General features: G+C 43.0%; 1 protein-coding gene across 2 annotated transcripts; it reads right to left on the bottom strand.

The window, feature by feature from the left end:
- Positions 1–3,349: 3,349 nt before the first annotated feature.
- Positions 3,350–11,514, bottom strand: LOC115113313 (nuclear receptor coactivator 4-like). Of its 2 annotated transcripts, none has more exons than XM_029640831.2 (10): positions 11,390–11,514; positions 8,798–8,924; positions 7,790–7,930; positions 7,521–7,609; positions 7,186–7,294; positions 6,705–6,806; positions 6,469–6,576; positions 5,164–6,228; positions 4,931–5,023; positions 3,350–4,649 (listed from the first exon to the last, which is right to left on the bottom strand). In XM_029640831.2, exons 1-10 carry the CDS (start codon positions 11,425–11,427, stop codon positions 4,644–4,646), a joined length of 1,878 nt encoding a protein of 625 aa, XP_029496691.1. In that variant the 5' UTR covers positions 11,428–11,514; the 3' UTR covers positions 3,350–4,643. The 2 variants fall into 2 exon arrangements, with proteins under 2 accessions (XP_029496691.1, XP_029496692.1); XM_029640832.2 differs by lacking the exon at positions 11,390–11,514 and adding an exon at positions 10,316–10,733.
- Between the last annotated feature and the right edge of the window lie 2,990 nt (positions 11,515–14,504).

The raw sequence follows: 14,504 nt of genomic DNA, 5'->3' as shown, positions 1-14,504 counted from the left end.
GATCCGATGTACTTTCCTATGTATCTGTGTGAAATCATGCTTAGTGCTGATGAGCACCTCATCATCCCACTGTTGTTGTTAGCTGTATGTACTTTCCAGTTTCCCAAGGTGTGTGTGACAATTCACACAAACAAACTGGCCTTTTACTATGCCTTTGTAAATAGTCTGTGTTGAATGTAGACTGTGGAAACATACCTCATCCTATTGTGTTTGTCTGTTTTTCCCCTGGTGGTGTGAGAGGGATGGTCAGCTGTCAGGTGTCTCTGTGGTACTAGAATTCCCCTGACTGACTGCTGACATCTCTATTTTTGGTCACTGTTTGATATTGTTGGTTTGATATCGGTGTAGGCCGGTTAGGTCTGACTTATGTGTGATTGTGATATGACATATACACACTGTGTGTTTTATATGTGATGTACGTGGGGCAGCGTGAGGGGGGGCCTGGCCGGCAGGTCTCTATGGTCTGTACAACAACTGGGACCAAACTGGAGCATGGACCAGTCAAAAAATTTCCCCAAAATGTATCTTTATTCCTTTGTAGACATACAGTGCCTTCAGAAAGTATTCATACCCCTTGACTTTTTCCACATTTTGTTACAGCCCGAATTCAAAATATATTAAATGTGTTTTTTTTTCTTCTCACATATCTACACACAATACCACATAATGACAAAGTGAAAAACATATATATTTTTAAAGTTTAGCAAATTTAATGAAAATGAAATACAGAAATATCAAATTTATGTAAGTATTCACACCCCTGAATCAATACAGATGTGAGTCTCTCTGGGTAAGTCTCTAAGTGCTTTCCACACCTGGATTGTGCAACATTTTTCAATGATTCTTTTCAACATTCTTCAAGCTCTGTCAAATTGGTTTTTGATCATTACTACAGAACCATTTTCAGGTCTTGCCATAGATTTAAGTCAAAACTAACTATGCCACTCAGGAACATTTTCTTCCAGTAGCTTTGCTGCATTCTCCTGACGTCATCAGAGTGTGCTGCTGAACACTGTATACTGGAAACACGGTGTAGTTTTAGTTAAAATAACAATCTTTGTTAAACATAAATACCTAACTTGTTTTTGCATGAATTCACGAGACGCAGTTAGCTTTTATTTTTATTTTTTAAATGGTATGGTTGAGAGGGATGAGGCAAAAGGAAAATAAGTCTGGCTGCACAACTGATTGGCAAATGTACTGCAAATTGAGATGTGACTAAACTGAATATAACTAGAAACTACACTATGAAACAAAGATAACTGACAAAGAATGATAGTTAACACCAAAAACATTTTGGGGAAAAAGGCAAACTCAGCTCCATCATTCAATGAATCAAATGGCTCATTCATTACAAAACTGACTGATATTGGCAACTACTTTAATGATTTTCGCATTGGCAAGATTAAGTATGGGATGCCAGCAACAAACGCTGACACTACACATCCAAGTATATCTGACCAAACAATGACAAGCCACTGGAGTCTGACAACTTGGGAGGAAAATGACTGAGGATAATAGTGGACGATATTGCCACTCCTATTTGCAATATCTTCAATTTAAGCCTACTGGAAAGTGTGTGTCCTCAGGCCTGGAAGGAAGCAAGTCATTCCGCTACCTAAAAATAGTAAAGCCCCCTTTACTGGCTCAAATAGCCAACCAATTAGCATTTTACCAACCCTTAGTAAAGTCAAGATTTTTTTTTTTTTACCTGATACAATGCTATTTGACTTTCAGACTTTCAGCACACTTATAGGTAAGGACATTCAACAAGCACAGCACTTACACAAATTACTGATGATTGGCTGATAGAAATAGCTTCTTTTGACATTATCGATCATAGTCTGCTGCTGGAAAAACATCTGTTATGGCCTTACACCCCCTACTGTGGATAAAGAGTTACCTATTATGGTGGAATTTGCAAGATTTTTATAATACTTTTATTGCATCAAATGGTTATTTTATGCAACAGAATAGAGTATTCTTATAACTATCGTGTGTGTGTTTTTACTGAGGATGGGCCTCTGGGAGATAACACTGACAGGAGATTTACGATGTCTTTTGGGTGATAAAACCTAAAGAGCATTCCAGAGCATGGGTTGTTTCTGTTCTATATGGTACAAGGGAGAGATGACCCCAGGGCCAGACCAATTTAGCTAGTTAGCTTGCACTTGCTAGCTAATTTGTCCTATTTAGCTAGCTTGCTGTTGCTCGCTAATTTGTCCTGGGATATAAACATTAAGTTGTTATTTTACCTGAAATGCACAAGGTCCTCTACTCCGCCAATTAACCCACAAATAAAACGGTTAACCAAATTGTTTCTAGTCATCCCTCTTCCTTCCAAGCTTTTTCTTCTCTTGACTTTATATTGCAATTGGCAACTTTCATAAATTAGGTGCATTACTGCCACTGACCTCGTTCGTCTTTCAGTCACCCACGTGGATATAACCAATGAGATGACACGTGGGTACCTGCTTCTATAAACCAGTGTGGAGATGGGAGAGGCAGGACTTGCAGCGCGATCTGCGTCACAAATAGAACTGACTTCTATTTTAGCCCTTGGCAACACAGACGCTCGTTGGTGCACGTGAGCAGTGTGGGTGCAATAATTGAATAACATGCATGTCTACATTTATTTTGCGATGCGAGCTGTGGTCAGCCTGTTAGACAAGCTTTCATGGAAATTTGAAAAGGTGATGTTTCACTTTCTCTAATGTTGTCGTCACTCTAGAATAAGTCACTAAATTCGAAGTTGAAAAAACATAATTTAGGGGGTTCTTTGCTGTTAAACAGTGGTGGGTCATTTTTAACACTTAACACAAAAGGTTAAGTGCCTTGCTCAAGGGCACATCAGATTTATTTTTTACTCACCCACCGCTCTTAACTGCTAGACTACCTACCCAGTAATATCTTACCAAGCCATCTTGTGATTTCACCTGACGTGCCAAAGATAAAGATGTAAACAAGAGGAAAAAGAGGCTATTAAGTCTGTTCATCACTACTGTAATTTCTCAGAAGCAATATGATTTATTACTTTGATTGCAGTTTCAAAGGAGAACAACTGTCTCCCATGTTCTAGCTCAAAAGGTGAAAGTTGTTAAGTAATCAAGCCAAGTCTATTTTTGGGTTGATCTTTGGCTAACATCAGTCATCGGTAATCATGGGAAGATTGCTGCAACTGGTTTCATCTAATACACAACTCGGTTGCAACAGCAGCAAATATTCTTGGCATCAGCACATTCCATAATGCTGCACTGTGCATTTCTCAAGACTAACAGCCTATGCTTGCAACTTGGTTTGGGCAATAAATGTTCAAATGCAACGAAAGGAGGAAGTCCAACCACAGCACTCAAGCTTTACTTGTTTTTATTAAGAGTTAATTATGGTACAGGTAGCACTCCAGAGAGCATAACACAAGTGATCATATGGATAGTTCTACTTTGTGGTACAAAGCATTTGCACAGGCACACCAGATGAACTGAAAAACCAAGTCCTAGTATCACACACTAGAACCATTCATCGAGCACCATAGACGGGTTGGCTGATGTCAAGAAACTGATGTTTTGTTGCTAAACAACCAACCCGTCTATGGCGTTTCTCCTCTCCAACTCTCCTTCGCAAAGAGCCATGTACACATTTTGAAGAATCTTTGTTCTAAGCACTATGGCGAGACAGCTAAAGAGGTATTATGCAGAAAGACATACATCAATGGTCATCAAGTACATGTTCTTTTGGTGGGTACTAAAATTATTACGCGGTAGATGTTTTCTTCATTGGATTCAGCCAATCGAAAGTCGTATCAATGGAAACTCGATATTGGGCACAACGTTTTCAGCTGGCATCTTTTGTAACATGAAAACACTTGCACAGCAGTGAAGATCTCAACACACAGGTGATATATAGGAGGCAAGCCGACCCTGTTTTCACAATGTATCCGCTAAATACAATGAAGCAAACTTTAGGCACATAAACCAGAACTATAGAGTTATGTTAGTGCAATAAGGGTAGATATATTGGCAATGCCTTTAGGTTTAGCTTGTATGATCAGAAGAAGACATTTACAATGAAAAGAATGGCTTTGCTTACATTGCTTGATACTCTTATTTGAGTATGGGGTTAACCAAATACCCACAAGGCATAGTCACTACAAAGACCAGCCATTCATATTAGTGAAATACACTTTACCACATTCCACAAAAACAAGCGTTCCTAAATTATGGTTGATTCAAATGTCTTATTTCTGTCGCACCCAAACCTCCTGCCTCACATCATCCTCAAACTAAAGGAAAATAATGTTACATATTCATGTGAGCTGGTCCTTTCGGGACTAGTGATTCTCAGTCACACTGCAGATTCCCTTTAGAGCCCAAGGCTAATCTTGCTAGCATGACAAGGTATTGACAACTCCACTGTGATTATTGAAGGCAAATTCACAGAATTCCATCAGACCAAAATGCACAGAACAATCAGATAATGGTAGTAGCTCCAGTAACCACAGTCTACTTCAGACTGGGGTTGGGAGGCATATCTCCATGACAACAAAGGAAAGGAAAAGAAAAAAAGCCCAGTCCCAGAAGAGAATTGGAGGAAAAGGCAAAGCAAGACATTGTGTGCGAGGATCAGCACACTACTGGATATACTTGTCACATCTGGAAAAGACAGGGAAAGAAAGTCCAATTAATCCAGGAACAAATAATGAACGAAATGGACCAAAATAATCCCATGTTGGTGTTCAGATAAACACGACTGACTCAACATTTCTCAAACTTGGTCCTGGGGACCCTAATGGGTGCAGCTTTTTTGTTTTTTTGCCCTAGCACTACACAGCTGACTCAAATAATCATCAAAGCGTTGATTATTTGAATCAGCTTTGTAGTGCTACGGCAAAAACCAAAAAGGTGCACCCCTTGGGGACGATTAAGATTCTTACCTGTATAGGGACCCTGTGTAGCCACTTCTCTTTGTCTCCACCGATTTTCATACAGGAAAATAGATCACATACTGTGGAAGGGGCAAGTCGCTCCTGAAATCAGACCAAAGAACACAGTATGGTCAGTGACCAAGCTTTTGCTTGAGGCTTAAATAGATTCACTGGTTGACAGATTACACACAAAAAAAATATTACACAAATTTGTCCTATCAGTCCATGATCCATAACCTTACCTGAGCATTGGCCCTCTTGCGTAGAAGCCACTTGTCTTCCTCTGGTTCTGTGCTGGGTTGCTCCTTTGTCGTCTCCTGACTCGGTGTGGCAGCGGTGCTACTGTGTGTCTTCTCAGGTAAAACCCAGCACTCTGGCTTCAGTGGTTTGCTTAAAGGACTTTCTGACTTGGGGCCATTGAACTGGGAGCTGTGTTCCTCCATGCTGGCCTTTTCACCCTGGGAGGCTGGTGGAGACAACCAGGCTGAGAGGGATGACATGACTGGGGATGTGGAGCCCATGGTCTTACGAGGCTCGCTAGGGTAGAGCCAGGCCTCCAGGATGGCCTGAACCTTCTGTTCTTGCTCTTGATAGTCGAGGATGGACTGGTTGCTGGGGTTGTTCTTGTCCACAGAGACCCCGTTCTTGTCCCGACCCTCCTTCTTGAGGAGCCAGGCGCAGAGGGCTTCTTTGCCGCAGTTCTTGTCACACACACACTGAGAGTAGCTGGAGCAGGACTCGTTGGCTTTGCACGACTGCTGTACTGGAATAGCCTGCTGCAGCCAGATCTCCACAGAGCTGGGTGTGTTGGGGGTTTGGGGTGTGGTGGTGGCGGGGGTGATGGCTGCTGAGGCTGGGAGGGTCTTCAGGCACAAGAGTTTGCCCAGGTTCTCAATCGCCACAGGCTTGGTGTGGGTCGCACAGCACGATCCGCAGTCGGATTTGAGCAGCCACTCGCTGGAGGAGAAGCCCTCCTGGAAAGGTTTGAAGATATGCTTCCACCTGTCAGGTTCAGATGCCTGGCAGCTCTTGCTGGTGGTTTCCTTGGCAACAGTTGCCGGGGTGATGAGCCAGCCGCTCAGTTCATCCGTCTTAGCCCGCTCTTCCTCCCCCTCCTCGTGGCCCACCTCTTCCCCCAGAGCCATGTCTAACTCAGACTCATCGATTTTCTCAATGGAGAAGGTTGAGCTGCTGCTGGTGCTACAGCTGGTTCTCTCTCTGACGGGAGTCTTTTGTAGCCACATCTCCAGATCATTCAGCTGGCCCCAGGCCTTGAGGAAGTCAAAGGGGGCCATGGGGCAAGATGACTGGAGGACAGAGGAAAAAGAAAACAGTCCAGATGCTAAAATTAGTCTGGGTGTAATCAGCCATGCAACTCGAAATGTCAACACTATTTTGACTTATTAACTTCAAATGGAATCTAAGTGGGTTTTGATGTGAAATTAGATGTGGTACATGTAAATTAAAAGTTTGTCCTGTTTCTCGGTGCAGATTCGAGATAGACAAAAGGCCACAAAGAAGTTAATTTCCCCATCATCTGCTCTCACCTGAACATCACTGCGGGTGATCAACCAATCCTGTAGGTTCTTACTCGACTGGTATCCAACTGGGGCGGTAGTCTCTGGACGGTTTCCAAGAGGTGCCGACTCCACCCTCTACAAACAAACAAAAAACGAGTGGGCATGTCAGTATAGTGTATTTCTGTGTGGGTGGGGACCCCGTGCAAGCAATCCAGAGTCACCACTGCTTTAGATGGAAAAGTGTCATCTATCAAGGTACAAACCTGTTTCTTAGCTGCGATTGGACAACCCTGCTGAAGCCATTGTCGCTCGCTGGCATTTGAGCTTTGAGAGGAGATATTCAGCACAGGGCCTCCTTCCACGTGCTGGGGAAGTGAAAGGGAAGTTATGAACAAGTCTATCAATAGTGACAGCGGGAGATGTCAGGGTATTATGTAACAAGCACTAACACATAACATGGATCGAGGAACTAGGCCACAAGGCAGTCATCTAGGACAGCATTACCAGTAGAGTCACTATGTTACCTCAAAACTCCAATCCCCAAGATTTCCCCCAGCATGTTGTTGATAACATGCAATTCTACACCTCCACAAAGAACATCAGAAAATGTTTTTCTAACACTCTTTCCTTGACTAAAACTGATATTAAATATAGAAATGTACATGTTAAAAAGCTAGGAAATATACCTTTAGTAAACCTAAGCCGTGTGTGCATTTCTGCTTGTAGCTCCCAGTGGTCACGTACCTGGGTGGCAATGGTGCCAAAGGAGGTGATGGCCTGGCGCAGGGAACGAGTGTCAGCCTGGAAGCTCATCTCAGGGGTTTCCTCAGGAGTCAGGTTCAGAGAAGATAACCTAAACACAGAGACATTTTAGTAGTCCACCCAAAATTCGCCCCACACATCTCGTCATTCTCTACTAACACATTCCAAGCTTCAGGTTCTAACCTGTGACTAAGTCTAACTGACAACGAGAGGTATTATGGAAGCAAATGCAGAAAGGCTGAAATGATTGCTCAAGTCTTAAGCGGACTCCCAATCCACATCCCATCCAAGACAGAGGCCATTGTGCCGTCTCGTACTTCTCCATGCAGCCGGTGAGCTGGTTGGCCAGGTCGTTGCTGTTGAAGTTTTCCAGCTGATGGATGAGAATGTCAAACTGGCCTCTGAGCTGTGGGCAAAAGAGAGGGGGAGAGAAAAGGAGAAGGTCAGACCTGGCGCCATTAACACGAAGGGGTGGTCACTGAAGTAAGAATCAAAAATTAACTTGATCTTCAGAAGTTTCTGAGCAGACACTGTGCAGTGCAGAGACTCCTGCAATGAGTCTGCAGACACCTGGGTTAATGCTCACCAAGTGAAGCTGATGTAGCTGTGCCTGCAGAGCCTCTCCCTTTAGCTGCTGCACAAGGTCAATCTGCTCCAGCAGCCACACCTCACGGGAACGCATAGACTCCAGGTGTCTGCTGATACAGGTCTGAAGCTGGGACTTCACCTGTAAACACAAGAGAAATTAGCAAAACAGTAAAAAATATATAATAATCTGCATACGAGAATCCGTACACACACACAAATACGAACACTGCTGTCAAGCCATTGCCCTGAGATCTGATACAGAACACTCAAGGGCTGAGTAGCTTCTTTAATCTCCTGCTGCTGACACTAAGCAAGATCAGATGCAAAGACAGGTCAGCACACTGACCTATACACCCATCTGCAATCTGCTCCAAGCACAAGGGCAAAGAAGAAGGGCAATAACATCAGCAATAGCTATTCCTCTGCTGGTTAGTCAGAAAAAGGTTGAATGATTCTCTTAAGACGCAGTGAGAAGTGAGCTGCTGCAGTAGTGGATGCTCTGCTGTCGGTGTACTCTCAGACTGCAATGACCAGCCTCTCCCCCTGCTGCTGCCTTATATTTTAAAAAAGGCAGGTCTGGGGAACTCTATCCCATAGTCATGTTTCAATTATTGGTCTCTCCGGTTCCCCTTCTCACCCTCATAACATGAGCCACATACTAATCATTAACTGTGGCCACGACAGGAGGACAAAGACCCATTTTAACAACACAGCTAACATATCAGGGCTTAGCCTGTCTGCCACAGTTATGACATACAATAAAGACCTGGCTCACTTTGTGGAATACTAATGATTACCGTGCCAAGGGTATCTGTCTTCTGGTGACTAACCATGGTGCTTGTCCTAAATCCTTGAAAACTACTTTGTTTAGAGCATAGAGCCCATTGTTATGTCCTGACATAACCGGAGCACAAAGACTGACCCAGTGGGGGTTCCTCCTGAGCCACTAGAACTGTGTCATTCCTGGGTGGGGCCAAGGGTTGTATAAGAGGGTCTTCTGACTCACTTCTCTGGAGTTATCCTTGAGCTGGACCTCAGCCCTCGTCACCCCGCCGATGGCCTCCTCCAGCTGACAGCGGGCCTGCACACACTGCCTGAGGGTGGCCTTCTCTCGCTCCTCCACAGTAAACATTCTGCAGAGGCACAGTTGTTACAGGGTTAGCCTTTGAGACATAGTATGTTACTTTGACAGAACAGCATTTCTTTGGGTTATCTTCCCTTTGTTCAGTGAACCACTGTCTGCTTTCGGGAATCAACTGTGAGCCAAATAGGGGGTTGCGCTTGAACAATCCCCAAAATAATAGGCTATGCACTAGTAAAGTGAGTGCTTCCCCTAGTCAAAATTTTACGTGGAATGGAAATATGTTACTGTCAGCACTGAGGTTACATTTCTGTTCCCTTTTGCTGTGAAACCACCACATCAACTCTCGCTTTCCTGCTCTCTCCCCACTTTCACTTCTGCTTTACATCTCTTAACACAAACAGAGAGAATTTTGGGGAAAGTAAGTATCAGATTTAAGAAATTAAACAAGGTGCATACTACCATTACAGTAGACTAATTGTCACCGTGACCACCAACAGCTTCATGATCAGGATCCAGGCTCCACAGGGAGATCCTAATATACTGAGTGCTGTATACTGTTAATCACTAGCATGTGTGGAGACTACCAAAAATTGTTCATTTTAGCAAGGGCATTAAGTTGGAAGGCATGTTTAGGCTAGGCTATTAGTTCTGAATTGGTCTCATAGCTTCTTGTTGACTCAGCCAAACAGCAGCTTTGAGATATCTCACATAATATCCCTCACTCTGTCATTATTGAGCACACAAAACCGCATCCTAAAACGTTTGCTCAATCACTACCTGTCATAGCCATTGTGCTGGGTTTTTGACAGATTAGTTTAATTTAGGATAACGGTTCCCAAGTATTCCCACATCGTATCTCAATGTAAACAAGGCACGATGAATTTATTGTTATTTTCAAATACAAGCTCTTTTTGGACATAATTATAATTATTTGTACACTACAAATGGACAACTATGTTCCTGCCCCCCAAACATGCATTCGCTTCGACAAAAATCGTCCCACCAGTGAATCGAGTTTCCTACCTCTGGCCTAGACTTTAATCGGCGAATATAGAGCATTTAACAAACAGTCCCTTGCAATGATCTCTTGCAACAAAGTAACGTTAACTGATACAAATGGAAGCTTTCGATGCGTTTTTTGTTAGAGTAAAAGTAAGCCCTCACCAGGCATGGTTTTGACTATTTATTTGATCATTATAGGACAACACGTGTCAGTGTTTCTCATCTTAAAAGAGTACAGTCTTTGACAATTAACCGTTTGGTCAATACATTTATGCGGGTTTAAAGGTCATGTAACGTTAACTCCGGTAAAAAAAAATATTTAAAAAAATGTTTTAAATGGAGGCGCTTGTCTCGACGAGGCTGGCCATGAGAGAACATAGCGTATTCTTGAAAAACAGCCGTACAACGTCAACCACGAACTCCTAAGGTTATAGCTACCTTGTGTTGCTGAGTCTCCAGTGATATCTCTCCGTTTAAATCCTTTGATGTAGCTCCCTTGTTGTTGGCGTTCATATGCCATTTATTTATCAAGCCACGAACCAAGGCTGGTTGCTACGTCATAGGTTGTTTCCGTCAGATAGTGCGCAGAGCAAAACCCTTTTATTCTATTTCTATGGAGCAACCAGCATCAGTTTCGCATTCAACGCGTACACCACCACTAGTAGGAAGAGAAGGGCCCCTCAAAAGGGGGTTAAAGACAGACAAGCGAATCTTTTTCGGCTTTTGTCACACACAACCCCCAAAAAATGCACAAGCCCAAGGCGCGAAGAACACACGAATGATTTTCCATGTTGGAAATACACTTCAAGTTACCAGTGCCAGCCACCACCAGAAAGGCGAAGAGTTCCACACTCACTATTTCATATGATTGGAAAAATTGCACAAATATAACAGCTGCTTATTTTCCCCATAGTGATCACGATTCGGTGTTTTATAGTGATACAAATCAAATGTTATTGGTCACATACAGATGTTATTGCGAGTGTAGCGAAATCCTGATCCTGGGGGTCTCGAAGGGGTACACATTTTTATTTTTGCCCTAGCACTACACATCTAATTCCACTAATCAACTCATTAAACATTTGATTGAACCAATCTGGTGTTAGGGCAAAAATAATGGAATCAAATTGTATTTGTCACATAACGTTACGTGTGTAGCAGATGATATTGCAGTAGTTGCGAAATGTTCACCCTCAGGACTAGGCGAAACACTTCCTGGGTGGAGGTAGGGATCCCAGATAACGCCGAACACGATCGATTATTACCAGCATGTTATCTATAGATACCTAGTATACTTAAACAAATGCAATCTCTTGGCTGTTTCATACAGCTTGTCCGCTCAATGAAGTCGAAAGACGTTAAGCTACTCGCTAGCATTATTGTAGCACTAACTTCACCTTAGCTAATGTGTGTGCTTAAAGGTCGTTAGCTAAAACAGCTAACAGAGTTAGACAGCTGCCGTTGTTTCAGACCTTAGTAGCTAAATGTTTACATGCCACCGGCAGCACCTACCTTTTCCCCTTGTACTGCACTTTTGACTTAGAAGACATGGATGTAACTAGCTCGGTGGTTTTAAAAAATATAATGAACCCCGGCAAAGTCAACTGCTCCTCTTTTCACCAGGAAAAACCTAATCAAGTATTTAAACCCTTGATTGCAAATATATTGGCTATAGTGGGGATTTGAAGCCACCGGTCGGCCATATTGGCACTACCAAATAGGAGCATCCTCCATAGGAATTAATCGAATTCTACAGTATTTCAATGAAATGTTAAGGACAAAATTACAAATAAGTATTTTGTTGTAGTGGGGACAGTAACATTACAAAAAAATACAAATGAAAATGATTTTATGTTTAGCTCACAATATAATGTAAATGTAAGAATAAACGTGTCAAAAATGAAAGTAGACATTAATAAATGCCTTTCTATTTGCTTCTACAATGTTTTACAATGGAGGTGTGCCAAGATTCTGCCTGTTCTACCAATCACATTCTGTTAAAGGTCCCCAAAGCACACACATCCCTGGGTCCCTCTCAGTTCGCTGCAGTTAGCGACTGGAACGGGCTGCAAACACTCAAACTGGACCGTTTTATCTCAATCTCTTCATTCAAAGACTCAATCATGGCCACTCTTACTGACAGTTTTGCATGATGTATTGTCTCTACCTTCTTACCCTTTGTGCTGTTGTCTGTGCCCAATAATGTTTGTACCATGGTGTGTTGTCATGTGTTGCTGCCTTGCAATGTTGTTGTCTTAGGTCTCTCTTTATGTAGTTTTGTCCTATATTTATGTTTTTAAAATTTTGTCCCAGCCCCCTTCCCCGCAGAAGGTATTTTGCCTTTTGGTAGGCTGCCATTGTAAATAAGAATTTGTTTTTAACTGGCTTGCCTAGTTAAATAAATAAAAAAATATGGCTCCGCGGTGGATTCAATACAGCGTCCCCGTTAGTCATCCAGGGTTTATACATATTGTAGCGACCCGCACAGACAGCTGTGTGTTATGTGCTAGGCTAGGAGGTGGTTGTGTTGTACTGACCAGTACCCGGTGTTCGCGGGGTCCGACCTGTCAATCAACCTGCTATCTGCCAATCACGGGAATGCCTGGAATGTTCTGATGCCGGGCATCCTGGTGGTTGGCGGAGTGGCGTGGAGGGGGGTTGGGCATTGGAAGTTAAGACCAGGTTCAGCCTTTGTTCTCTCTCTCTTACGTCTGGGCTTCACAAGAGAAGTCACGATTGGCTTGTGGGTTATCTGTCATCTATTTGGCGTGTGCTACGGCCCAAACAGTAGCCTGTGTAAAGTTGGTTCAATAAACCGTCAATTCGCAAACTCAAGCCTCTGTCTGGACAATTGTTCATTTATGATCTAGTCAGGTCATTACAATATCGTTGGTAAAACCAAACAGAAAGAGGCAAAGCGAGAGGATTTACTCCACCCACAATATTTTTGTATGTAGATCTAAGAGTTGTGCGTTCCCACAGACTATTAGACGCTGTATTGCTGCCTTTCTCAAATCGGAGTGCGAATTATACATAAATATTTTAATAGCTTCACACCTGTAGGTGCAGGCTGGTGGAATAGAGAAACAACAACCGCTTCCTTGCTAGTTCGCGCTGCCTGTCATTTGAGCCCAAAATTGTTATAAGCGAAAATGTGGTCACAAACAACTCAGCCAGCTCACAGAGAATTGCCCTCGGCATACCACCTGCAATATAAGAGGACATGCTTAAGTCTACCTCCCCACATTCCTCACGCTTCCTTTCTGGGTGTTTCCCCAGTAACAATAACCCACAATGACCCAACCTCAGCCTTCCTTTCCATCCCCAGATACATATGGACCCTAAGAATTATGATGCGTCTTCCCCGCTCCGCCACTCCTGGGTCAACCCCTCTGCTACGATGCGCCTACCCCCGTCTAACAGGTGCACCATATCTACCTCCCTCTTCAGAGTTGCATTATCTGGTGCCTCGTTTCCCCCTACCTAAAGTGCCATCAACAGCTATCCGGTTTGGACATGACTTTGACTTCCCTTCTCTCAGCGGAACCAGGCTAGCAGCAGAGTCTGAACATAAAATTACCCTTTTATGCCCCACTTCTTCCCCCCCCATCCCAATGCCCACACTCGGGCAAGCGTTTCAGCAAAAGACAGAAACTCCACCAGACAGCCGCATCCCAAACCCTGCTCTCCCACTGCCTCGGTCCCTTGACCCATCTGTGAAGATCTGCAAACAGAGACCCCACGCCGGCTGTAGATGCGCCTCAACCACCACGAGGCAGTCCCCAGCCCTTATTTCAAAATAAGAGTCCCTCGCTTTATCATGCCAAAAAAAAAAAATGATTTCCTATTTTGTATATAATTCTAATAATTGATCACAGTTGTGGTGGTAAAAGGAATGCATCTTGCTGTAACTGTTGGTTTGAGTTAGGACTATCATTGTGGTGTCCATTAAAACACAGACGGTGGTTTGAGTTAGGACTATCATGGTGGTGTCCATTAAAACACAGATGGTGGTTTGCAGTTCAAAGGGCTGATGCCCAGTTTATTACTTAAGTTGAATTGAAGATAATGACAAGATTGAGGATGTAAGGATGGAGTGATTAAGTAGGAAACAAACAAAGAAACACATGGTAGTGATTTCATATAAACCATACGCAGATATACTAATATACTCAGGAATCTAACATTAAAATAATTTTACAGTGAATAAACTTAGGCAATAGGTTTAAACATGAGTAAAGGAAATGCATAAAGCAAACAAACAGTAAATGTTCTAAATCAAATGATAATCTAAATGAAGAAATAAGAACAAACTTTATTGGTCCTAAACACATTGAAAATACACAAAGGAAAGGATTACAAGCAAAAAGGTGTCTTGTAACAAAACACTTGCAAATTGAAATGGTCAGGTCTACCACACTGACTAGTGACAGGTCTGGGTATTTAAAGGTGGTGAAGGAGCTGAGTCCTGTCTCTGTTGGAAGGGGGATTGGACAGGGGAGGGTGATAGCGTGAGGGGACTGTCGGTCAGGGTAGGGGTAATTCGACCACAATAATAAAGTACCACAGTATGAGTGATAATGCATGGTTATCAAAACGTCACGCCAGGCCTTGTCATGACTGTCCT

Source organism: Oncorhynchus nerka, linkage group LG28, assembly GCF_034236695.1.
Source record: "Oncorhynchus nerka isolate Pitt River linkage group LG28, Oner_Uvic_2.0, whole genome shotgun sequence".
Taxonomy (NCBI): Eukaryota; Metazoa; Chordata; class Actinopteri; order Salmoniformes; family Salmonidae; genus Oncorhynchus; species Oncorhynchus nerka.
This window is presented reverse-complemented; position numbering and strand designations above follow the sequence as displayed.